Source organism: Sarcophilus harrisii, chromosome 3 (genome assembly GCF_902635505.1).
Source record: "Sarcophilus harrisii chromosome 3, mSarHar1.11, whole genome shotgun sequence".
Lineage (NCBI taxonomy): Eukaryota > Metazoa > Chordata > Mammalia > Dasyuromorphia > Dasyuridae > Sarcophilus > Sarcophilus harrisii.
In genome coordinates this window covers 460,425,447-460,451,553 of record NC_045428.1, presented here as the reverse complement: position 1 = coordinate 460,451,553, position 26,107 = coordinate 460,425,447, and the positions used below count along the sequence as shown (strand labels likewise).

General features: G+C 38.6%; 1 protein-coding gene and 1 long non-coding RNA gene across 3 annotated transcripts in view; one reads left to right on the top strand and one right to left on the bottom strand.

The window, feature by feature from the left end:
- The window catches only part of PKNOX2 (PBX/knotted 1 homeobox 2), a 355,675-nt gene that overhangs the window by 224,317 nt on the left and 105,251 nt on the right, over nt 1–26,107 (top strand). Inside the window, exon 5 of one of the 2 annotated variants that reach the window (XM_031960946.1) lies at nt 21,337–21,445. The exons of the other annotated variant lie outside the window; for it this stretch is intronic. Within the exon in view, the coding sequence (XP_031816806.1) occupies nt 21,359–21,445 (87 nt within the window). The 5' untranslated portion in view covers nt 21,337–21,358. The remainder of the gene's footprint in view (nt 1–21,336; nt 21,446–26,107) is intronic. 2 annotated transcript variants of the gene reach the window in all.
- LOC116422494 lies at nt 19,084–21,499 on the bottom strand. Its single transcript, XR_004233175.1, has 2 exons — nt 21,431–21,499; nt 19,084–20,852 (listed from the first exon to the last, which is right to left on the bottom strand). It is a non-coding gene; the product is annotated as an uncharacterized LOC116422494 (long non-coding RNA).

The following is a 26,107-nucleotide window of genomic DNA, read 5'->3' as shown; positions in this document are numbered from 1 at the left end:
TATTCCAAATTCCACTCTATTTATTCTGGCATCTAACTGCCACATATGCCACGAGCTAAGTAGTTGATAAATATGTTAAACAATACAGTATAAGTGTATCCCTGTGGCATTCCATTGGAGACTTTCTGCCAAACTGATGTTGAGCCTTTGAGTCTGGCCAGCCATTCAGCTACTTCCAAGTACATGTGTGCATTTTTAATGATTGTTCCCCATACTTAGAATTGTCTACCTCCTCATTCCCACCTATGGGCTTTCAAGTCTCAATTAAAAACCCATTTCCTACAAGAAGCTTTTCTCAATCCCCCTTAATGAGTTAGTGCCTTCCTTCTTTTAATCATCTCAAATTTATCTTGAATGTTTTTCTTTGTACAAAGATGTTTACATGTTGTTTCCTCCATAAAACAATGAATTCCTTGTGATCAGAAACTCATCTTTATTTTTTTTTTTGTATCTCTATCACTTAGCCCAGTGCCCAGCACACAGTAGGTACTTAATAGATCCTTGTTTTTTTTCAGTTGACATATAATTGTGTAGTCCACATATTTCCATATTTTTCACAAGACTTTACCAAATACTTTTATTAAATTTAGGTAAACTATATATGTAAATTATTCTCCTGTCTATTTCTAACTTAGCAACCCTGTGAGAAAAGGAAATAGAGTTAATTTGGCATATGCTTTTCTTAACAAAATCATGCTGAATCTTTGTAATCACTGCTTCTGTTCTATATATTCACCAAACATCTCTTCAATGATCCATTCTAGATTGTTCTCAGGAATCAAACCCAAGTTTGTAGACTCTGTTCCCTAACCTGTTTTTTGAAAATTAGAACAGTATTTGCTGTTCTCCTGTCCCGTGGAGCCCTGTGACATCTGTGACATTTTCCATGATCTTCCAATATTGCTGACATCTCAGTAGTCACACAGCTGTTACTGCTTTCGTAGCTTTGCCACATGTCACTGGGCTAGGCCTGACTCAGGCCACTTGCCTAGTAGATTAATTTTGATATTAGAAAGAAATCAGAGCCTCATAGGTCAGTCAACAGTTAATGAAAGAAGATTTACTTATCCATAGGAGGAAAAGGATATTGGACAAGGATATGCATCAAGGACACTATAAGTTGATTCAGTTGAATAAAGCTCCCTTGCCTCTGAGTTGCCCATTAAAATCTGCTCTCCAAGCCTCCAAGTGAAGCTGGGAATCCTTCCTCATGGTTGTGTTTTGTACTTAGGGTTCCAGAAAACAACTGCCCAAACCTTTAGTCCCCTGAGCCAATGAAATATCCAGGACATTTTCAATACCTTTTATGGAAATCATCGATTTAAGGAATTGTATGTAGCATTGCTCTTCCCATAGCCGGTTCTTTCCATACTGGAGAATTTAGCTCATCTGAGCCAGGTTGCTTGAATTTATCCTTGGCAACTAGGTATTCTGATACTGTTTTGCTTGTCTTTGGTCTTAACTCCTAGATGGCTATTTTTGTTCTGTTCTTTACTAGTGTTCTCTTTGACAAATAATGAGAAGCAGAAGAAATAAGTAGTTCTGTGTACTCTTTGTGGTTGCTTATAATTTTCTCATGCACCAAAAGCCATGGTTTTTGTGTGCTTTTGTGTGCATTGTGGTTTTGTTTGTTTGTTTTGTTTGTCTTTTTCAATCTTCCTTTCTCTAGGGTAGCTAAAAGTGGTGTGTAGAAGATCAGAATCAGGAGCCCCTGATCCAATCATCATTTTTTCTCCCAAGTTCAGCTGATGGAATCACAAAAGGGACAGCTAAAAGATAACAAGGCATCTGTGGGTTAAATAAAGTATAAAAAATACACCTAAACCCTGTTACTCCGTTAGGAGGTAGGAAGAAGTTTTCCCTATTGGAATTGAAGGTCATATTTGCCACTGGCTAGCAGAAGAGGGACAACACCTTGGGAGCCTGTGAAAAGCTTGCCAGCTCTTGAGGTTGGAGTATCTTTATAGAGTAGAGGATAGATGGCTGTGGAGGAAGAACCCAGTTCTTCAGAGGCATTCGGGTTTTGCTTTTTTCCTTGCACCTCTACAAGAAGGCAAGAGGATAGAGAAGGCTTTTCTTTCTCCCTCCTTTTATCTTTCCTCCATTGGCTCTGATATTTTGCATCAGAGCTGCTCTTACAAAAAATCCACTTACACAGTGATTCAGTAAAAGAACAGAGAGAAGTAGAGTCAGTGGGGAGTTCCCAAGAAGTGGCATCCCTGACAGTAGGAAAAAGATTCAACTAATGAATTAAAAGAATTGCTAAACAAGGAATCTACCCCAATGACTGACCCAGCAGAGATGATATGCCAAAGGTATGGGAAGTGATAGTGTCACATGTTTTTACTACCAAAAACCCAAACAAATCCCAAAACAGAATATCAGGGTCCTGCAGTGCTAGACCCTGTGTAGTCTGTACACATTGTTCCCACTGACACCATATGTATTTGTGAAAGATGATTCTCAAGGTTTGTGTTGTTGAGGGTAGGGTGGTGTTTTGTAGTTATTGTTCATATTATGCTATCTTAATAAATGCTCTTACTTTCAGTTACTTATGTCTACCACCTGACTATTAAAGGGAAGCACATTGTAGAGATTTTATCAAATATTATTGTGTGTACCCTAAATAATTACAAAGATCCACTGAAGAAATTCTGGTTCAGCACTTTATTTCTTGGATACTATAATTTTCCAGGGGTCCATAGAAGAAAAATTAGTAGTTTTATTTCATTCTCAAACTGTTGTGGGAGAGTCAGTTTTCAAGTCAAACCAATTTCTGTGAGAAAACTTTTGTACAGTTGAATGCTTATGTACTGATCTTTGTGATATTACTTTGCCTATTATGTGCATAGAGGATGACATGAGCAATATAGATATTATATCCCTAGAATACACGGTAGAAGATCATCCATGTTGATTTTTGCTTTCCTTTTCAGCAGGTCTAGACTGCTTGCCTTGTAATGGTATAAAGATCTTGATAATGTAAAGAAACTCAAGTCACTAACCCTAAGTTCTTAATTTCTTTCTGGTAGTCCTGTACTTCTTTGGGCCTTTCTGTGTTTGATTGATTGATTTAAGATAAATTGCTTATCCCAGTGATTGAGTTCTAACTTCTACCTGAAATTTCCTACAGTTTTGTTTTGGAGATATATAGAAGAAAATTGTGGTTCCGTGTGTATGTGTGTGTGTGTACATACACATATGTACACACACATATATACACATGCGCATATATACATGAGAACTGACCATTGATTCTTCACTCTAAAATGAAGTGTGACTTCTAGTCAATCTCCATTTCCTGTTAGAGCCCAATTTTCTTCTAAGAGGGTAAGCTCAATTTTCCCCCCTTATCTCTTTTTATTGTCTTTGTTTTGTGGAAGTCCTTTGCAAGTAACATGATAAAGTAGCTACCATATTTTAAAGGTAAATGTAACCTCCAATCCTAACAGCTATTTCAGGCCCTAATGTAAAATATTAATTTTTGGATTTTTCTAAGAAATGTGCCCCATAGACTTTGCTAATACTTTTTATTATAAGGAACTAGAAGAAGACATTCAATGGAATTATGCTTGAGCCTTCTTAAATTACTACTTTCCTCAAGGTTTCTATTATTTCTGTCTCATCAACCGGTTCTTCTCTGTTAGTGAGAGTCTGATCCAGAATAGAATTTCCCAAGTTACCCCAAATCATCATTTAAAAAGTCAAGAAGTCATTAGTTGCTCTGCTTTTGGGAGAGAATACCAAAAATACCAAATTAAAACCTCCTTTCATTATATCAAGCCTCTATTCTAAACTTGTGATCTGTTTGCTTATCTTCTCCTTGAGGTCCCCTTTCTTTCTAGGTGATTGGTAGTATTCTTCAAGTGACAAATATTCTGATACTTTTCTCCATGTTTTGCTTACTTCACAGTGCGTCACTTCACAGATGTCTTTCCATGTTTCTCTAAGTTCTTCATAAAATAATAATATTACATTACATTAATCTACCCTAATTTTTTTAATGATTTCCTCACATAATCCACTTTTGTTTCCCACATTTGGTTGCCATGAAAATTGTGGATTGGAGTATTTTAGTAGACACAAAATCTTTTTTCTTTGAACTTCTTTGTAGAGAGTGGCATTTAGAAAAAGAGAATATTATTCAGTGAGATGAATGATAGTGAAGAGGAAGTGATGACACAAAACAAAGGCTTGATATTTTGTTAGGTTATACATGTACATCCATTTTTACATATTTCCATATGAGTCATGTTGAGAGAGAAAAATCAAAATAAAAGGGAAAACCATGAGAAAGAAAAAAAGGGTGAAGATAGTATGCTTCAAACCACATTCAATTTCCATAGTTCTCTCTATATGTGAATGGCATTTTCCATCCAAAGTTTATTGGAATTACCTTACATTGCTGAATTTCTGAGAAGAGTGAAGTCTATCATATTTGATCACCATACAATTTTCTTGTTGTTTACAATATTTTCCTGATAGTGCTTGCTTCACTCAGTCTCAGTTCATCTAAATTTTTCCAGACATTTCTGAAATCAGCCTATGTATCTTATAGAATAATATTCCGTTACTTTCATATACCACAACTTCTTCAGCCATTCCCCAAATAATGGGCACCCACTTATTTTCCAGTTCTTTGTCACCAGAAACAGAGCTGCTGCATTTTTGCATTTCCCTTTTTTGTGATCTCTGGGATACAGAACCAATAGAGACACTGCTAGATCAAAGGGTCTGCACAGTTTGATATCCCTTTGGGCATAGTTCCAAGTACTCTCCAGAATAGTTGGATCAGTTCACAATTCCACAAACAATTCATTAATGTCCCAGTTTTTCCACATTCCCTCAAAATAACTATTATTTTCAAAGGTGATTTTTCTCTGCTCAAGTCTTTGTGAAGAGCATTAACTAGGAATGCATTCCTCTATCCTTCTTTGTCAGAAGTTACCCTTCTTTCCTCTATCCCTTTAGAGCATGACTATATCCTCCTTTCCAGATGGCTCTTCTCCAACCAATTTGGAGAATTCAAGGGAAAAAGAACCAGATTTTCCTAACTCTTTACCTCTGAGATCTGCTGGGGACAAATAGGCTTAGGCTGTCTTCTCTCCCCCTCCTTACCAACTTTGATGCTACAGATCTTAGATACTAGTGAGTTCTTGAACCTGGACTTAACCCTGGTTTACTCTGACACTCAGCTCTACCTGAGAATATGTCTCTAAGTCAATCTGGGAAGCTCTCATCTGGACAAATGGCTGCAGCTGTGTTCCAGCCACTTCACCATCCTTTCCTTAATCTTGGCAGCACCTGTTGTATTCTCTGAGCTGCCTTCATTTCCATTTTGAAATCAGCCTTCATTCTTAATCCTCTTTTATCCCTTTGTGACTACCGAGGGTACTCCCATTTTCCTTATGACTCACTCTTCAGACTCATGGTCAGCATAACTAAGGGGCCTAGGAATATGTAACTCTTTTCTCTCCATATCCTTTCTCTCTCCTCCCCCAATCAATTTTCTTATTGGTAACATATGAGGAATTTGAAAAACTCTAATTTTTCTTTTCTACATGTAACAGTTTAATTCTAAATCTTTGTTAAGTACCTGCTAATGTTATTCCTCTATAAAATGAAGATGGTAATATTTGCTCTATCTCCCTCAGATTGTTGTCAGGAAGCTGCTTTGTAAACTTTAAAGTGCTTTATACGTTATTCCTTCTATAGTAATTACTATTACAGTGTATACTATAAGTATTTACTATTACTATTGTGGGGGCAGTTAGGTGGTACAGTGGCTAGTGTACCTGGCCTGGAGTCAGGATGACTCATTTTCCTGCGTTCAAATCTGCCTTCATATATTTATTAGCTGAATGATTCTGGACAATTCACAACCCTGTTTGCCTCTTCCTTATCTGCAAAATGAATTGTAGAAGAAAATGGCAAACTACTCCAAAATCTTTGTCAAGAAAACCCTAAAAGGGGTCATGAAGAGTTAGACTTGCCTGAAATGGCAGAACAAAGAATAAGTGTCTGTTAGAGTCAATTGTGTGTGAGTGTAGAGAGAACATATTAAAAATAAGACCTGCTATAACATATATTGGATTGCTTGTTCTCTAGGGGAGGGGCTGGGCAAGGAGGGGAAAATCTGAAACACAAGACTATGCAAGGATCAATGTTGAAAAGTTATCCGTGCAAAAGTTTTGAAAATAAAAATCTCTCAAATAAACAAATAAATAAGACATGGTCCCAATTATAAAAGCTCTTGGAATCTTTTGGGGTTGATAGCACATGTATATATGAAAATGTAATTAACACATAACTGCCCAGATGAATAGCTCAGTAAATGCTTTCTGTAGATGTAACATTAGGATCATAGATTTAAAGCTGAAGGACATTAGAAGTCATCTGGTTCAAATGCCACATTTTATAGATGAAAAAATGAGGCTTCAAGAGGACAAGGGACTTGCAAAATATTATTCAAGTATAAAGTTGAAGAGCCAGATGATGAACCACAATCCTCCATTTCTAAATCCATTGCTCTTCTCTTTGCATCTTTTGAGGGCAGGAGAGAGAAATGTCACTGAAGTCTCAGGACATCAGCCAATACTTCACTCAGGAAATGGAATTTGAACTGGACAGTGAAAGATGGTTTGAGTTCATTGAGGCAGCCAGGAGTAAGAAAGCTATTCTAGATAGGAAAAGGGCATCTTTGAGATTCATGGAGAAATCACAGGAACACTGCAGATAGGAAATTGAGCCCAGAGAGAGGCTAACTTCAGTGTTTTACAAGAGGGAAAAACAAGGTAGTGTGATGTGTTCCTGGGCTGAATATGCTGCCATTTAGGAGTCAGGCAATGGACTTGATGATAGAAGGAGACTCTAGGAGTCTGGGAAAGAGCTTTCTTCATCTTTGAATCTCCCACTATGTAACCCTGTGTCTTGAAAGCTAAAGAAAATGTCTTTTTGATAATATGAGAAAGATAGACTCTGGAGCAATGCAGGGCAATAAAAACAGAGCTGGGCCTGAAATGAGAGAAATATGGTTTCAAGTCCTGGATCAATCCATAATCTTTGGGACCAAGTCACTTGCGTCTCTGGATCTCAGTTTCTTCATCTGTGAAATGAGGGAATTAGACAACAAGCCCTCTAAGGTTCTTTCTAACTCTAAATCTGTGAGCCTGGTTCTCTGAAAATTGATAAGGAGTGAAGAATTGCAGAGATAGTCTAACTCCATGGGTGAGAATGGACTTGACTTCAGCTTTCAGGTCCTTTCCCCTTTATGTTCTCCCACCCCATCAACCTTCGGCAAAACCTGTTGTGCTAATTTCCTCCTCTTCGCTCAGCTTGGCTGCCATTACTGTGGCTTTAGCCACCTCTCCCTTTCTGCATCTCCATGATCCCTTTAAATGTCCTGCTCCTGCCTTCTCTCTACCTCCTGAGAAGTGAAACCTTCCCTGCAGCCCTTAGGGGAAAGGAAGAAGAGGGGTGAAGGGCAGGTATGGGGAATTGGGGAGGGGTGAGGACATAGCTGTTGAGGTAGCTAGCTGCCCTACTCTTTTCAGGCTAGGGGATTTTGGACTCTGATTCCCGAGTGCCTGAGTTGTTTGTCTGTCTCTGCTGAGTTGTGAGCCTCAGGGGTGAGGGCCGGTGTTGTTTTCTCGGCACGGTTCCCATGAACTGTGTCTGCTGTCAGCTTTCAGCAAATAATAATAAACCTGGGAATCAGGGCTGTCGTGGGGGATTTCATTCCCCGGGTTCATTTTTAGATTTGTTTCTCACTGTGTGTACAGACAATAGAACACATGATGGTGTCCCATATCCCTCAGGAGGTGGGGAGCGGGGACCCTAGGGCTCCCAGACGCCCTGGCAGTCTTCCCTGTCTGTCATTCCCAAAGGAGAGTTTGAGATTCTTTTTTGCCTCTTTTCTTTACTGTCACCTTCAATGAAGAGAAAGAAAGAAAGAGAGAGAAAGAAAAAGAAGGAAAGAGGGAAAGGAAGGAAGAAAAATAAAGAATGAAATAAAGTGTATTAAGTCCCTCCCCTATCCTACACTCCTTTTCTTCTCCTCTCCACTCTCATTCATTTTCTGCTTTTGCAGAGGAAGAACAGTATTTCTTTCCTACTTGCATTAGTCTCTAGGCTCTTAGGATCATAGATAAAGAACAGGAAGGCACCTTAGGGTTCAAGTTTTCCTTCCTTCATTTCACAAATGAGGAAACTTGGACCCAAAAAGTCTTGAGTTACTTGCCCAGAGTAACAAGGTAGTAAATAACAGAGCTGGGATATAAACACAGGTCCTCTGCATCCAAATCCATGTTACTTAAAGATGACCTGGGCCGAGTACTGCAGGCAACTCAGCATTGCTGATAATAAATGGCGGTTGCTATACCATGCTCTGGGACCAGCATAGGGGCAGAACAGATGGGGCAAGAGGTCAGGGTGACTGGGACCCTTTGGGAGACTGTATAACCTAGCTCATCAAAGTACTGGTTGGGAGAGTCAGGCCTTTTTTCCTTTCGTGCAAAGACAGAAGGAGGGATCTCTTTAAAAAGATGAAAAACTAGCAATTTGCTTCATCCCTGCCAAAAGGGCTAGACTTCTGGGTTGATCTGATGATTGGGAATTCAGAGTTCAGGGGAGAAGTCATCTCTAGAGCCTTTTTCCAGGGCATGGAGAGGTTATCACAGTTCACCTCCTGCTGCCAGGTGGGATGGAGCCCAAAGGCTCCATCTGAAAGGAACGCTAAGGCTTCGTTTCAGTTTTTTGTTTTGTTTAAAGGAACCAAGGGGGAAAAAATGCCAAGTTGTTAAGTGCTTAAAGAGGAGATGAGAATCTTCATCAAAATGCTAAAAGCTGGAGGGGGAAAGTAATGTGAAAACTCTTGCCTGCTATTTATGGGATTGATTCTCAGATCAAGAAGAAGCAAGCAGTTGGATGAAAGGAATTATTGTTAAGCTCCTCAGTAGGAAGATCTAATGGACAATTGCCGCTATCAGGGGGAATTAAATTGCTGTTTCAGTTTGTAAAATATATCAGCTCCTTTTTGAAGCCAGAAAAGGTGTGTGACAGCTCAGGCAGGGAGGAGAAAGGCCCAGGAAATGTCAGGCAGCTATGTCCTGTGGGAACTGAGGATGGGGAAGACTAAGGGCAGAGATGGAAGTGGAAAGTGATAGAGGAGGACCAAAGGACTGAGTTCCTAAACCCATTGCTGTATCTCTGGATGCAGAGAGATCATAAGGAATAAGATCATTTCAGAAGTCAATAAATATGATAAGATGACAAGAATTCCATTGTAGAGAAATTGGGTCTTGTCACATGCAGATGGGGGATAATGCTGATTTCATATACTTTGATAGGGAGGAAGCATCTTTTGAAATACTAGACTAAGCAGCATTTTCTCATGGAGAGATATCTATATGGTATAACCTAAGATCCAAAATTTCAGTGTCTTTTGAGTTATAAAAATGGTGACTGGCTCATCAACCTTTATCCATATCCCTACCCTGAAAGTTAATATAAATAGCTGATATTTATATTGCATTTTTAAAGTTTACAACATGCTTTTGCATATAGTATCTCATATAATTCTCTCAACAGCCCTATGAGGTAGGTAATATTATCTCCTCCATTTCACAGATAAGGAACTTGAGAATGAGATAGGTTAAGTGACTTGCTCAGGTTCACTCAACTTGTGTCTGAAGTCCAAAGACTTTCTTCCTCATGTTTTAGCCAATGTTGTGCTGCGTCTGTATCATGTTTGATAACTGGGAGGTTGGAGATGGAGACAAGGAGCAAGAAATGACTCCTCTCTTCTTACAACCAAACTTCAGAAATAGGTTCCTTTTTCAATAATTATAGGAATATTATCTTTACATAACTGAAAACTCAGGGCAATAAGAGGGGAAATGGTCCATTGTCCTAGACTCATATTGAATATTTTCTTCTGTTTACTGGACAAAAAAGAAAATTGGTTGGGGATGATGGAAGAAAGGATGGGCACAGTTTTCCTGTGAAGGAGGTGGAGATCCCCAGGACTGAAATATTCAGCCTGTTCCCATTTTTTCGTTAGGGAGTTTGGGGCAGAAAGAAGGAGGGAAAGATTAAGGTTTTCTTGGGAGGACCAAATAGGAGGCTTTAATTGAAGTTTAAGCTCGTCTCTCTCTGGCCAGAGGCCCAGCAGGATGATCACAGGGTACAGCTTGATAGCACTTTACTAGGAGGCTGACCACAAGATGAAGGGCAATTAGTATGAGAACTGAGGGGAAACTGGAGGAGCCTAGGCTTCCTAGGTGTTTAGGCCTGCTCTTGCCTCCATTGCCCCTTTGTTTTCATATTGCCTGCACTTAGCACATGTAGTATCCAGTACATAGAGTAAACATTTATACTTATAGAATAATTGTCTGGGCTTAGAATCTACAGCGACCCAACATTCTCTATTGGGGGATCCGGGGGAGGCAGGCAAAATCTTATTTCTAGCATTAAAGGACCTTCCTCAGAAAGCTGTGTAATTGTGAACTTCTTGAGGGAAGGAACTGGGATTTTTTGGTCCCTTTTTGTAAACCCCAGGGCATAGCACATTGCCTGACACATAGTAGATTCCCAATAAATTTTGATTGATTGATATTGATTGGCTGTGAGAAAGGTCATCTATACTAGAAGATTCTGCCTTTAGGGATCACTGAGCTGCTTTCTGCCAAACTAAGTGCTTGCTAGGACCTAGTCATTTAATGAAACCATTAAGTTGTGGCTGACAGAGGTTTATAATCAAAGGATTTTGCAGTCTCCTTTGGCTTACCAACCTCCAAATCATACAGTGCCCAGAGAAGGGTTGGAACTCCTAAATGCAGATGCTGCTTCTTCCTCTATTGTTCCTGAGCTCCTGACTCTCCCGATTCCCTGGAGCTCTGTTAAAAGTCGACTCTAGCTTAGTTTTCAGGATTTACAGCTCTCTCTTGAGAGAAGAGGCTCTCACCATTACTCTCTGATCCTTGGATTCTTTAGTTCCCCTTACCTGTAACATAGGGAAGCTTTCTCTTGGCTCCAAGTATGGAGGAATATGAGGGGAAATGGACTTGTTACAGGATCATAGGATTTAATGTTAGAAGAGACTTTTAAAAATCATCTGATTAGACCTTCTTCCCTCATTTTACATTTAAGGAAATTGAGACTCAGAAAAGGAAAATGGTTTGTTTGAGGTTACACAAATACCAAGCAGCTCAACCAGCCCTGAATGTGAAACAGGCTCAGTTTTCCTGCAGTGATTCCTGAGTTTGGAGCTTGTTTTGAATTCCACTTTGGCTATGTATCACTATGTGAGCAGATCACTTAACCCTTTGGGCCCTATTTTCCTCTTGTAAAAATAAGGAGATCAGACTCAGTGATCTAGACTATTTCTTAGACCTCATCTTCTGTTTCAGGTTGGGTGACCTTTCTTAAATTATTATTTTTTTTTAGCTAATTGACCTATGAGAATATTCCTTACCTATAGTCTAAAATTCACCCAATCCTAAAGGATTTCTCAATGTCCATTTCTACCGATGGCACACTTTTTGTGTGAAAGTCACTTAACCTCTGCCTCAGTTTATCCACTATAGAATGAGGATAATAAAAATACAAACCTCATTGGTGTTGTACCAAGTGAGATCATAGTTGTTTAAAAAAGAAACTTTCCTTGCACTGTACAGGGCATATAATAGAGGCTAAATAAAGTTTTCTTTCCTTCGGTCCAGCCCCTGGGCCCCCATTTGTGGAGTCTCAGGGACCATTCCAAGTTGCACTCAGCATCTACTTGATTTTTAGCATTGCTGGTTCTGTAGCAGAGCTCTGTGCACGCGCCTGCCTTTCTTTAGATAAATCCACAGAGTCACATGAAATCAGTGACAGGTTGACACCGTTATTTCAAGATTCATCGCTCTAAGTTGCCAGCAGTGGAGACCTAGCCAACTCCTTCCCACCAACAACACTTTTTTCTAGGCATAATTTATAGCACTGGGGTGAATTTGTTTCCAAAAAATGAATATCACACTATCAGCAACAGCTGCCTCTCATTTTTATTTGTTTTTATATTTGACTCGAAGTCCAATTCTCCATACACATCAGAAGCTGTAAATCCTGAGGCGACTGATTACAAGATTTAGTAAACAGGTTCTATTATATAATGCAATTAAAGCGGGGCTCTGCGGTGCCACCTGCTGGCGTCGGGCTGGAAGGCAGCCGTCGGGAGACAAAGTACCAATTTGGCCTGGCGTTCTCCACTGATGGAAAATAAATGGGATTGCACCAAGGTTGAGACAGCTGCTCCAGAGGGAAAAGTTGCAGCCAGCCGGGTTACCGATGCCGGGGGGAGGGCGGCCGCTCTCTCCGGCGGAGTTTCTGTGTTATTCCAACCCCCCACCAGCCTGTCTAGACTTCGGAGCTGGCCCCTGTGTGGGGGGGCCCCTAGCTGGGGAGTTTGGGGAGGGGCGCGAGCTGCTCTGAAGGAGTAACCTGGCTCTCCCTCCCAGCCCTTCCTTCCCCGCCTCCCGCCTCCCCAGAGGAGAAGAGCCCGTTAGAGCTTAGGGATTTAAGAGGGAGACTTCCCGAATCTCTCTTTTAAAATGTGCTGGGCTCTAGTCATTGAATCTTAGGACTGGGATGGAGCTTAGATATAATCTATTCTCTTCCTCTCATTTTATAAGTAAGAAAACTAAGACTCAGAGGGGAATGTTATTATTATTGTTGTTATTATTTCCCCGATCTAGTTCAAAGGCAGGAGAAATGGGAGAAATATTTCATTGGCCAGTGAAAACTTGTCAATTCAGTTTTGTTCTCTGTTTTTTAGCGTGATTTATCCTTGTCCCGCTTTTCTTGAATCTGTTTTGCCTTCCCTCCTCAAGCCTATCCCCATGCCTCATCTATCTCTCTGTCTCTGTCTCTACTCTCCCTTCCCTTTTAGCTTTTCTTCTCCTTCTCTTCCTCCAATTACAAGTCAGATCTGGGTTCCAGACCCAGCTCCAACTCCTCCTAGCCTTGTAGCTTGAGCAAGTCCCCTTAAGTTTTCTGAGTCCCATTTTCATTCCCTGTACGTTAAGGATAATCAGTGTCCTGCATCAGCATCCTTTTCATAAGGATATCAGTGAGATGATGGCGAAGGGGTTTTGCAACTGTAAAGCATATAAAAATGTAGGCTGTGACTAGACTGTTTTTGTGTCTCTTACTCTTTTACTCATTCTGTGCCACTCATTGCTATATCCTGTTCACATAATCAAATCCCATGAGGATTCCTTCTAACTGCTCCTCTTGGTGACCCTGACTGTGAGGGGCATGAAGTGTCCAGGGAGCCCGACAAAATATGAGAGTCCTTCAAAAATGGGATTCAATGGCTTCTTTCAGGGCTTGCATTATGGAGTTGGGAAAGGTTCTTAAGGTTGGTAAATCCCAAGCCCTGGGTACCAACTCTCAGCCTAATAGAGGGAAAAGAGGTTTGATCCCCTTCCCTAGTCTGTGGGAAGTATTGTGACAAGGAGTGGGTGGATGAGGCTCTATGGCTGGACAGTTTTTCCAAGGAGTTACCCAGTCTTGATCAGAGATCCTGGACCCTAGGAAGCTGCTGTCAGTCTAGGGAAATAAGAGACAAAAATTGGTAGAAAAACAAGGCTTTCTTAGATCAGAGAAAGTATGTGCTGTGCCTCCACTTTCCTCCTTCAGGCCTTCCTGGCAACAGTTTCCTTAAACTTAGGTGAGCAGTTGTGTTCCCTACTCCATTTCCTCCCTGCAAACACAAAGTACTGCTTGCCTTAAGTCGAACTAGAGATTGCAGAATAAAAAAAGAATTGAAGGCTGAGATGGCCAGCTGGCTGGAGAGCTCCCAATTAGGCTCTGCTTCTCATCCTTGAGCCCAAAGCCCCCAACCCCAACACCCCTGGCCCAATTACTGCTGGACAGCATTAACCCCTTGGTGCCCTAAGCTGTTAATGGAATGTTAATTGGCCTAATGGGTTTCATGTCAACAAGTCCTAATGAGCTCTCCTCCTAACAAGCTTGTTATTTTTCTGGACCTGTTTGTCGGTGCATGTGTGCGTGTATGTCTAGCTCCGTGCTGTGGACCAGGCTGACCAGGGCTATAGAGAAGGAGTAGTGGGGGAGGGAAGAGAGAGATGGAGTGGGGAGGAAGATAGAAATAGGTCTCTACTACCAAAAGGAGAACCCTATTCTTCTACTCTGACTTCTTGATCATCAGGATGTCTAATGTGCCATCAAGGAAAAATGTATTTTTTTCTTTGTAGAAATTATAGAGAGTTTATCATTTCTTCTAACTCATTGGTATGTTCTGTATTTAAAAATCACCTTTCATTTTAATACAGCTAACAATAAATCCCATGGTACAGTAGAAAAGGTACTAGTTTTGGAGTGTAAAGATCCAGGTTCAAAATCTTCCTTTACCTGTATGACCTTTAGCAGGCTTTTGAATTTCCTTGTAAATGAATTGTACCTTTCTCCTTTAGCTTTAGACTCTGATATGGCCCCATCATGAAGCAGAGGAGGTACTGGGTTGGTGAAGGCCTTTATTAGAAAAGCACAGACTCTGGCAAAAGACATTGATTGCAGGCTGTAGGTGGACTATATATCAGCCTGAATGAGTTCAGAGATCTTCATCTAAGTTTGCCCATTAGGTGACCCACAAAGGGTATCTGCTTAGGCAGGGAAGTTTTTGATCTCTCAGTGATTTCTCCTTTCCTGGAGAAATCATAGATATTTTGAAATAAAGGATGGAAAATATCCACAATCCTTTAATATGTCCGTATTTTCAGCAAATTTTCATTATGGTAAATTGTTTCACTCATGTCTTCCATTTATAGATTTGTCTACTGACCTTTTAGTATTTGGCAAATATAACTTGGGGATACAGAGAGAAGCCTATAAATAAGGCCAGATGCCTTCTCAGGACAGGCTAGTAAATGGTTTTTAATTTATTTTTTTCTGAACTTCATAAACATCAAAAAAGGAGCTATTGTTCTACTATATAAATTGCCATTTACATAGTAGAACAGAAAAATATAATTGTACACGAAACTATGCATTTCTTTATGCACAGCCTTTTTTCCACCTTTTTAAATATAGAATAAATTCAATATGGAACTTTGAAAGCTATCCTACTTTTTTATCATTCCTTCTGGCCTCTTCTTTTTAATACTTCAGTAATCCTCTTTTCTTTTTATTTTATTTTTTTTTTTGGAATACCTTATACCTATTTTACCCCACCCCAAATGGGGGGAGGTAAAGAAAGGAAAATTCATGAAATAAATATACATAGTTAAATAAAACAAATCTATCCAAACATATGTGTTTTATTCTGGATTTGAAGTCCATCGTTTTCCATCAGGAGTTAATAGCATGCCTTCATCATCTATCTTCTGAAACTATATTTGGTCTTTACATTTATCAATATTTTTAAGTCTTTCAAAGTTGTTTTTCTTTATAATATTGTTATCATTGTTTGGTTCTGCTCACTTCCCTCTGGATCTGTGCATATATGTTTATAACATATCTTCCCAGGTTTCAAGGAAACTGTCCCTTTCTTTTGTCATTTCATTTGCTGTGGTAGTATTTCATTACATTCAGCCATTCTCCTAGTTGATGGGGGTCACCTTAGTTTCCAGTATGGATCTCTTTTCTCTTTCTTTGATCTCTTTTGGAATACAATTTTACTTAGTAATTTTACTGGATCATAGGGTGTGCACAATTTAGTGACTTTTGGCACACAGTTCCGAATTGCTTTCCTGAATTTCTGGACCAAATCACATCTCCTTCAAAAATGAACTATTATGGCAGGACACTTGGACAGTGGTCTAAGAACAGAGGTCCTGCCTGCTCCTTATAGGGCACTGTTCTAGACATAGACTGGTTTTATAAGTGGCAGCATTTTTTGAGACTTATCTAACCCATTTCCACAAACATTAGTCATCTTCAGGCAGGACAGCTCAACTCATAGATTTCAGAATATTCGCCACTTTTATAGGCATCTGTTTATTATCTGGGATGAATAAAAAACAGTTGGAAGTCATGCTGCCTTCTTGGTAGAAAGGTGAAGGACTAAAGGGTCAGGATGTTGTACACTCTGTCAGACTTGGTTTGTCAGTTTTGCTTAATTTTGTTACTGCTAAGTGATCATAATGTGAAGAAGGAAAATTATCAATAAAATATTAAAACAAAACAAAAAAAAAGTTGGGAGTCAGAGAATAGACTTTTGTATCTGATCTAATTCCCTTTGCGCTGCAATATGGTTCTTCTTTCTAAGCTACCACAAAGCTCTTTTCCAGGCCTTTTTACCTTTTTTGTATATCATGGACCCCTTTGGCAGGCTGGTGCAGACACAGGAACCCTCCTCAAAATAATGATTTTAAATGCATAAAATAATAGAATCAGCACCTGTGTGCCTGTTTATTTCTTAATTATTGATCAGGTAATTCCTACCCCAAACCTGAAATCTGAGATTTGGCAAAAGGAGTTTTACTTATCCTTTTCTGGGGTGAAACTAATCTGTTAATGTAAATATTTTTAACCCCAGGGACAAGGGCCCATACTCCCTCTCCTGGTATCTACTGGTACTACAGTTTAGTTTTTTGAGTTTCTTCCCAAGATTGGCTCACGATGGCAAAAACAAAAAATTTGCGCTGATTCAGCCGAAGGTCACCTTTCTTATGTTCTCTTATTTTAGTCAATAATAATTTCTTGCATAATTCTTTCAGATTAATTTGTAGAGAAGGTAGATTCTACACCCATTCCCATGTTTCCCAATCAACCTCATTCTTAGGAAGTTCTTTCTGATATCTAACTTTATTCCTTTCTATGTTAAGGAAACTCCACTTCTTTCTGCTTTTGCCCTTTGTCCTTGTGAAGAGCTCCTACTTACCGTCATTCATATAAATCTACACTTACTTCTGGGCTTAAAGGTGTGAAACGAGGCAGTGTATTTAAAATAACAACATCACCAATTTTTCTATAACTTCCTTTCTTATCTCTTGATCCTTGATTTTCCTGAAACTATGCCTGGTGTATGCGTTTATGGTAAGGACAAAGAGCCACTGTCTCTCTTTTTTAAAATATTATTTTGTTTTCAAAATATATGTAAAGATAGTTTTCAACCTTCAACCTTGCAAAACCTTGTGTTCCAATTTTTTCTCCTCCCTTCCTCCCATCCCCTTCCCTAGACAACGAGCAATTCAATATATTATTATATATATGAAACATGTACAGTTCTTCTACACATATTTCTATATTCATCATGATGCACAAGAAAAATCAGATCAAAAAGAAAAAAAAGCAAGCAAACAAAAAGAGCGAAAATACTATGTTGTGATTCACTTTCTGTCCTCATGAAACTCTCTGGATGCAGATGGCTCTCTCCATCACAATTCTGTTGGAAGTGGCCTGAATCACCTCATTGTTAAAAAGAGCCACATCTATCAAGACTGATCATCACATAGTCTTATTACTGTGTACAGTGTTCTCTTGGTTCTACTCATTTCACTTAGCATCACTTCATGTAAGTCTCTCCAGGCCTCTCTGAAATCTTCCTGTTGATCATTTCTTACAGAACAATAATATTTCATAACATTCATATAGCATAACTTATTCACCCATTCCCCAATTGATAGGCATCTACTGAGTTTCCAGTTCCTTGCTGTTAGAAAAAGGGCCACTACAAATATTTTTGCACATGGGAACACTATAAAAAGTGGCACAATATATAGAATATTTAACCTGGAGGCCTTAGATATGTATTATCTATAAACTTGATTAAGTTGCTTAAACTCTTTGCCTTAGTTTTCTCTTTTGTAAAATAAAGATATTAATAGTATCTTACTTTTAAGGTTGTTGTGATAGCAAAATAAGATAATATAATTAAAGCACTTTGCAAAACTTAAAAGACTATACAAGTGCCAGATATTATTAAAAATATATTGTCATGATATCTTTTGGTTTTATATCACTTAAATTTCTAAATATATGTCTCCCCTATAATATAGTGCCAGAAAGCAGTATCTTCCAACAGAGAATATAGATGAAAGACAAAAAAAAGGCAGTCCATTGTAGCTAATCAAAACATCAACTGAATGTGATAATATATGCAATATTCCACAACCATAGTCTCCCATCCTCTACAAAATGGAATAGAGAGAGGTATTACATAGTATTCAGCTTTTTATGTTTCTATTTGTATTATTGTAATCATTTTGCATATTGTTTTCCTAAATCTACTTATTTCATTTTGCATCAGTTCATATAAGTCTTTTTGTACTTCTGATTTTTTCATATTTATAACTTCTTATGGCACAATAATATTACACCATTAATGTGCTTCATTGTGTTTAGCCATTTCTAAGTTTATGGACATCTATTTTGTTTCTAGTGCTTTGCTACTAAAAAAAAAAGTGCAGTTATGAATGCACCTCGATTTTTTAAAAATCATTTTTTATCTACCTGGAGTATTTGCTTAACATTGAGATCTCTGGACATAGTGTTTTTTTTAATTAATGACTTTTAGATATAATTCCAAATTTCCTTCCAAAATGGTTAAGATCAATTCATATCACAGCTTCATGAACAGTATATCAAGTGGGCCTACCTTTCCATTGCACATCCAATAAGTAGACTCTTGGGCATTTTTGTTCCAAATTTCTAGAGTATTATTTGAACCATCAAAGATGCAGAACATGAATACTGTGTAGGAAGTGAAAGAGGGGCCATTATAGACCATATAAACTTCTTCATGCCCTATATACATTACATAGGGATCATGTACAATAGAATCATAGGAACTTTAGAAATCATATAGCAAAATCCCTTCATTTTTACAGATGAGGAAAATGGAATCTTCAGAAGGATATCCCCAACTCACAGAATTTCAAAGTTGAAAGGGATGTCAATGGTCCCTTAGTCCAACCCATATCTGACAAAGAATTCACTCTACAGCATACCCTACAATTAAATAGTCATCCAATCTTTGCTTGTAGATATACTGGGAGAGAGAACATACTACCTCCTAAGGTGGCTTATTCCAGTTTTCGATGGTAGGTTTTCTTTATAGCAAGCTTCAATTTTTTCTTCTCATTGTCTGAATATTCCTTCTGTTCTTTCCCCTTAGGACTAATTTGAATAAATCTAATCTCTCTTTCCTATGACAGCACTTCATATGCTTGAACATAGGTATCGTGTTCCCCTGAAGTCTTTTCTTCTCTTAGCCAAACAACCACAGTTCCTTCAATTAAGGCTCATAAACATGAACCTTTTACCACAAAGCCTTTTATTTTCCCAATTGCCCTCCTGGGCCTCCAGCTTCTCAGTGTTGATCCTCAAATATGGCAACTAGAATTTCAGTTTTGGTGTGACCAGGGCAGAACATGACACACCTATAATTTTTAATTTCTTGACATTGGGTCTTTCACAGCAGCTTAAAACCAGAGGCATACTTAGTGTCCAATGTTATATTTCCCAAGCAATAATCCTTCAATGTACTAACTCTATTAAGTCCCACTTCTTAACTCTTTCCCATTCTTGAAACCAGAGTTGTATGCATTCCCCAAAGCAGAATGGTGACATGCTGCAGTGTATCAGGAAAGAGAATCATTTAGAAGCTCAGGTTACTAATGTTTCCAGTTTCTTACAGAAAAAGTACAAAATATGTATGTTTTCCCATAGACTAATAAATATAAATAAATGCCTCATTGCCTTCTGCGGGAATCTTATACCCCTTTTGTTTCATTAAGGGTCTAAATCCACATTCCAAGTTCATCCCTCATTTTCCCTTCACAGTTTGGGAAATATGTGTAAGTATTTGGAGAAGAGGATAAAGTACAAGCATCTCAATTTGTCCAGGAAAAATGAAAATGAGTAAGGATAGGGTTTTCATCTGGCAAGGGAGAAGGGGGATTTCAGACAGTACTGTGTCAATGGGGAAGGTATCTCTTGACTCAACGAATGATAGGTAAGTTGACTAGTATTGCTCTACACTGCAGTTCATCGATTATAGATCACAAGCTAGACAATCTTCCAGATCACCTACTAGAATCCCCTTATTTTTTATTTATTTACCTGTTTTTACAGCTGAGGAAACTTAGGCCCTGAGAGGTTTGGTATCCCCCACACCCTATGGGCTGTCAGGTTGTATAACCAGCCCTGTGGTTTCCAGTTTTAAATATTTCAGGGTATCTGTTGTGGCCAGCATTCTATTTCCTTGGGTGGCACTGCCAGGCTGGCTTTACTTACAAGGGCTCCCTGGATGCAACTTACTAGCCGGAGACTTAAATTACTAGCTAAGTAATATTTGGTACAAATATATATAAACACTCTCATATACAGATAAACTCAGAGATACACACAAAACAAAGTGAGCGCCTACCACAGTCTCTATCTCTTTGTGTCTATGTCTCTGTCTCTTCCATTTTCCCTTGCCCAACATGAGGTATGCCTTCCCCTTTTCTTCCCATGTACTTGGGAAGCTGGACATTCACCTCAGTCTCTTCAAAAGGAGATTAATGTATGTAAATACAATAAATGTAAAATGTGGATAATAATATTTGTATTGCCTACCTTATAGTATTTGGGGGGCAAAAAGACAGATGTCATATATACCATCAGTGGCAGAATTGAGACTAGTACCCAGGTTACCTGAGTCTCAGTTCGGCTGTCTTCCTACCATACTGAACATTTGAGAGGCAGGGGCCTGCATAAATGACTGTTATTATTTTTATAGTTTTTCTGTCCCACTCAAGATAGTCACTGAATAGCAGTCGGTACTGTTTTCTTTGCCCATCTTCACCAGGGTGTTAATCAGATGTACTTAAATATCTGAAGGGTCCTGGAATCTAAAGCATGGGTTTCTAGGAAAAACAGAAAAAAAAAAAGAAATAAAAATGTCTTTCCAGGACATGCCCCAGCCTCCCCTTGGAGAGTAACTGAGAAGGGGGCTGTGAACATTGCAGGGATCCATGCCGCCGGAGGCCTGGGGTGTTGCCCAGAGTCTCCAAGCCCCCATTTTTGTATTCTCCCATCAGTCAGGCTGCAGTCTGTCCCCTCACCCACCCACAAGGCCAGAAATGCTGATGAACAAAGCATTGCTACTAATGTGCAGCTGCTTTGCATATGATTTGAATATTGTTTATTTCATGTCAAAATTGCATAGCAATCCTCCTTTACCCCACCCCCCACCCCCCACTTCTATTTACACACACACAGAGCTACTGCTCCTTTCATGAAGAGCCTCCAGCCACTGCTGGCCAACCTTGAAAAATGGCTTCTTGGGCTCTGGGGGCTCCCCAAGTGCTTGGTGTTGTTAATGGTGTGGCCCATTTCTCCCACCCGCAGGTCCTCGATGTGAATCAATCCCATGATGCAACATGCCTCCCCAGCCCCAGCTCTGACAATGATGGCCACGCAGAATGTCCCCCCGCCACCTTACCAGGACACCCCGCAGGTGAGTGTGCAGCCCTGCCCCGCTTTTGTCCTCCTAGAGCCAAGCATTGACAGGAGTTTCTGCCACTAAGTGATAAAAAGGACCATAGTAACCTAGAATCTAAGCAGTGAGGCATTGTGACATTTGGGGCAGAAACAGCCATCTTAGTATAAACCGAGGGCCAAAGTCACAGTGTTAAGATTAAATAGAATCAAAAACATTTAGGCTGAAATCCAATCTTGCATAGTTATTAATTTTGTAATTATGAGCAAGTCGCCCTTCTTGAGCCTTTATTTCCTCATCTGTAATATGAGTATAATAATATCCTTAATTCCTACTCACAGAGTTTTTAAGAGATTCTAAGGAGATAATGTATATAAAATAGTTTGCCAGTTTTAAAGTGGTGTGTGCATTTCAGTTACTATCATCTGGATAGGGCAACTTTCTGCCCTGATAAGCTTCCTGGAAACAAGGATCACATGTGATGAAATAAAAGTTCTTGCTGCTTTATTTTCCTGTTGTTTCTAAGAACTAAGGAACTCCTTCCTGGGGAAATACTCTCCAGAGCAAATCCCTTCTGTCCTATATCTCTCCCAAACAGAAAGGAATCAAGGAGCAAGACTTAAATATAACAAAATTAACTCAATACATTTGTAACTACTATTTAAATGATGTTACACAGAAACAAGCAATGATAAGTACCCAGCAAAATTACAGAATCCATCTTTGTCCAGTTGAAGACATGATAGAGTTTTTAACCTTGTTGTGGCTTAGACCTCTTTGTCAATCTGATGAAGTCTGTGGTCTACTCAGAATAATGTTTTTAAATTTATAAAATATGTAAGATTGTAAAGGAAACCATTTATTGAAACACAGTTATCATAATGTGTAAAAACCAAGTTGAGGCCCCAGGTTAAAAAACCCTGTATTGGAGAACCATTCATCCTGTATTCTTCTACCCAGTTACCCAAATCTGAGTTCTTTGCAACAGCATTCTTTCTCTGCCTTGTGTTTTCATAAATCCATCATCTCTTCTTGGTTAAGTCATCACCTTTTCTCTTCTCCAAACCCACATTTCTGTTTCTACTGTGATATTCAATTTATACCTCAATTGTTTCTAGAATAAATTCATCATCATTTCTTCCACTCACAAATAACTCTAACACTGCTCTTCTTCCTGACTTCCATATTTTTGCTAATGACAATGCCATCACACAGAGTCATCCACCTGATACAACAAAACATCGTATACAACCACAACAACATATTCAAGGTACATGTACTCTGGGGAATGTTTTTCACTCACCCAATTCATACTTCTCTTTATCTATCAAAGACTGACTCTCTCCTCAAATATCACCTAGAATTTTGTTTTATCCCCATTTTAATGTACTATTTTTGTTTTTTTAGTCAAATTTTATTTTCATATGAAGATTTCTCCAATCTTTCCCCTATCTTTCCTCCCTACCCTCATTGAGAAACACAAAGAAAACAAGAAAAACAAACCACATCACAAACCTGTATAAGCAAGCAAAACACTTTGTTGAAATGGCCACGTACAAAAAACAAAAAAGTCTTAATCTGTACTCTGTGTCTATCATGTGTTTATAAAGAGAGGGCAATATATTTATTTCATTAGAATCATAATTGATCATTGGGTGAATTTCTCTGAGGCACTTATCATGGAAGGATGTGCATTGAAATTATCTGTACTTTTGTCTCATTCTCCAATTAGATTTTAAGCTTCATGATGGTAGGCTCCATGTCTTAACTGATCTTTGTGTTTTCCCAGTACCTTGGACAGCACTGTTCAAATAGGAGGTGCTTACTTCAAGTTTGTTAAATGAATTGATGGGGCAAAGCATAATGCTTTATTATTCTCTTAGAAAAGTCTCAACTTTGTTTTCAGTTTTTTTGTGTGAACTCAACCTCTTTCCTCGAATTTTCTAAATCTGATCAAAGGAGATATCATATTGCTCTTGTTGCAAGCAGTCACTGAGAGGAATAGATCACTGGTCATATGTATAGACATTGTTCTCTGCTTATGAACTTTGTTTCAAATTGTGGATGCACCAGGGCAATAAGAAATACATCATGGAGGTAAAAAAGAAATTTATAAAAATAAATAGACTCACATTTTCAGTCAGGAAAAAGCTCCAGGAAAGACCCCACAAAATGATCATTATTCAGAAAACTTCCAGCATCAGGATGGACACATCAGCAAGTTTAATTAATATAGTCTCTTTTTTTTCTGACCACCAAGAAGTATGTAACTCAGACAATAAGTTGAGTCTCTAACAGAAGTCACCTGGCCATGTTTACACCACTACCTGAGTATTATTATACTGACCACGGTCAAATAGTGTTTGACCAGAGAACATTCTTTGTTCAGCCTAGCTCTCTAACTAAATTCTTGTACAAATTCTGTCTCCTACACTGTTTCTGTCCCAGGAAATTGAACTCAACTGGATATTTGTTAACAGCTCCTGTGTTCAGCGCATTATAGCTCTTCTTATCCCCAGGGCATGGAAGGACATGGATTGGCTAACTTGAAATAAGTGGAAAGGATGAAAATAATTTGTCTGGGATAAGGAAAGACTGGTTGCAAAATTCTGGAACTTGTTCATTGTCTTTGAGGCCATAAATATTTATTATGTGGAAACAATAAATAGCTAGTAAGTGGCCATATCTGCATAGGGTCCAATAGAAGAGAATCTCCACATAAGGAATGTACTTTAGCTATAAACTAGAATTTTCCAGTAGTAAAAGAAAGTAAAAGCCACAGAGGTCATAGACTTCTTGCCCTAGAAATTCTTCATGGAACTCACCCCTTAAAAGAGGTTTGAACCATATGATTTCTACAGTTCCTTCAGGCTCTGAGATTTTATGATCATCTCCAATAATCTGGACTATATACTTGTAGAATGAATTAGATGACTTTTGAAGAAAAAAAGGAATTCACATTGCTCAGATGATAGATAAGTCAGTCAACAAACTTACTATATATCAGACATTGTGCTAGATGCTAGGGATACAAATAAAATAAATAAAATAATTTTTGTCCTGAGGGAATGTGTAATTAAATGCTACAATGAGTGAATTAGACCATGAGTCCTATAGGAATCTACAAACTCATAAAGAGTCACAGAATATTAGAATGGAAGGAAACTCACAGACCATTTAATATATCCCATATCCAAACAAGAATCTTGTCAAGAGTATCCTGGAAGAGTGGTAATATAGCCCTAGCTTGGACACCTGTAGTGAAATGAAACAACTTTCAGGGAATTCCACAATTAGACAACTCTAATTTTTAGGAAATTTTTCTTATATTGAAGCCTAAATTTGTTTCTTTGCAATGTCCACCCATTGTACAACATGATGGCCTCTGGGGTCAAACTGAACAAATTAAATTCCTCTTTTTTGTGACAATCCATCAAATCTTTAAAAGCAGCCATCATGTTTCTAATTCTACTCTTTTTAGGTAAAACACTCATAGCTCCTTCTTGCCTTTATAAAGTATGATCTGGAATTCCTTTACTTTTTTTCTGCCTTTCTGTAGACATTCTTTCATTTATAAATGTTTTTCCCTAAAATGTAGCATCCAGAATAGGAAAAAAATAATTATTCCATATGTATTCTAATCAGAGCAGAGAAAATCAAACCATCATGGCTCTAGTCCTGGGCCACTATGCCTTTCTAAATGCAGTCTGAGGTCACGTGACTTTTTTTTTGGGGGGGGGGCTGCCTTGTCACATTGCTGACATGGTTTCAATTCATTAAAATTCCCAGATTTTATTCCAGTGAACTATAGGTCAGCATCTCTCCTCACACTCCACCTCCCTCCCCCCATTTCTACTATCATTTGGGACTTGTGAAATTTTTGACCCCAAGCTTAAGGTTTTGTATATATCCTTATTAAATTTAATCTTATTAGTATTATAACCTGTCAGCTTCTTTGAAAATCTTGATTCTATTATTCACTACATTACCTATCCTTCCTATATTTCTCTCATCTGCAAATTTAATGAGAATATCAACAATCTTTTTTCTCCAAGTTATTAAAAAGAATATTAGTTTTTGAATCAGAGAACCTGAGTTTCAACTCTAGCCCTGAAATTTGTACTTATGTGACCTTCAGAAGATTATTTAATTTCTCTGGGCCTCACTTCATTCTTAAAATTATGTAGATAACTTCACATCTCTCAAATTGGCTAAGATGGCAAAAAAAAAAAAAAGATAATGATAAATGCTGGAGGGGATGTGGGAAAATTGGGACACTAATACATTGTTGGTGGAATTGTGAACAGATTCCAGCCATTCTGGAGAGCAATTTGGAACTGTGCATACTCATTGATCTGCAGTGTCTTTACCAAGTCTGTATTCCAAAGAGATCATAAAAGGGAAAAGGACTCATATGTACAAAAAATGTTCATAGTAGCCCTTTTTGTGAAGGCAAGTAACTGAGGGAATACCCATCAGTTGAGGAATGGCTGAATAAATTATGGCCTGTGAATGCAATGAAATATTGTTCTATAAGAAATGATCATCATCAGCAGGATGATTTCAGAAAGGCCTAGAGAGACTGATGCTAAGTAAAGTGAACATCGTACACAGCAACAACAAGATTATGTGATGATCCACTCTGATAGGTTTGGCTCTTTTCAACAGTGAGGTGATTCA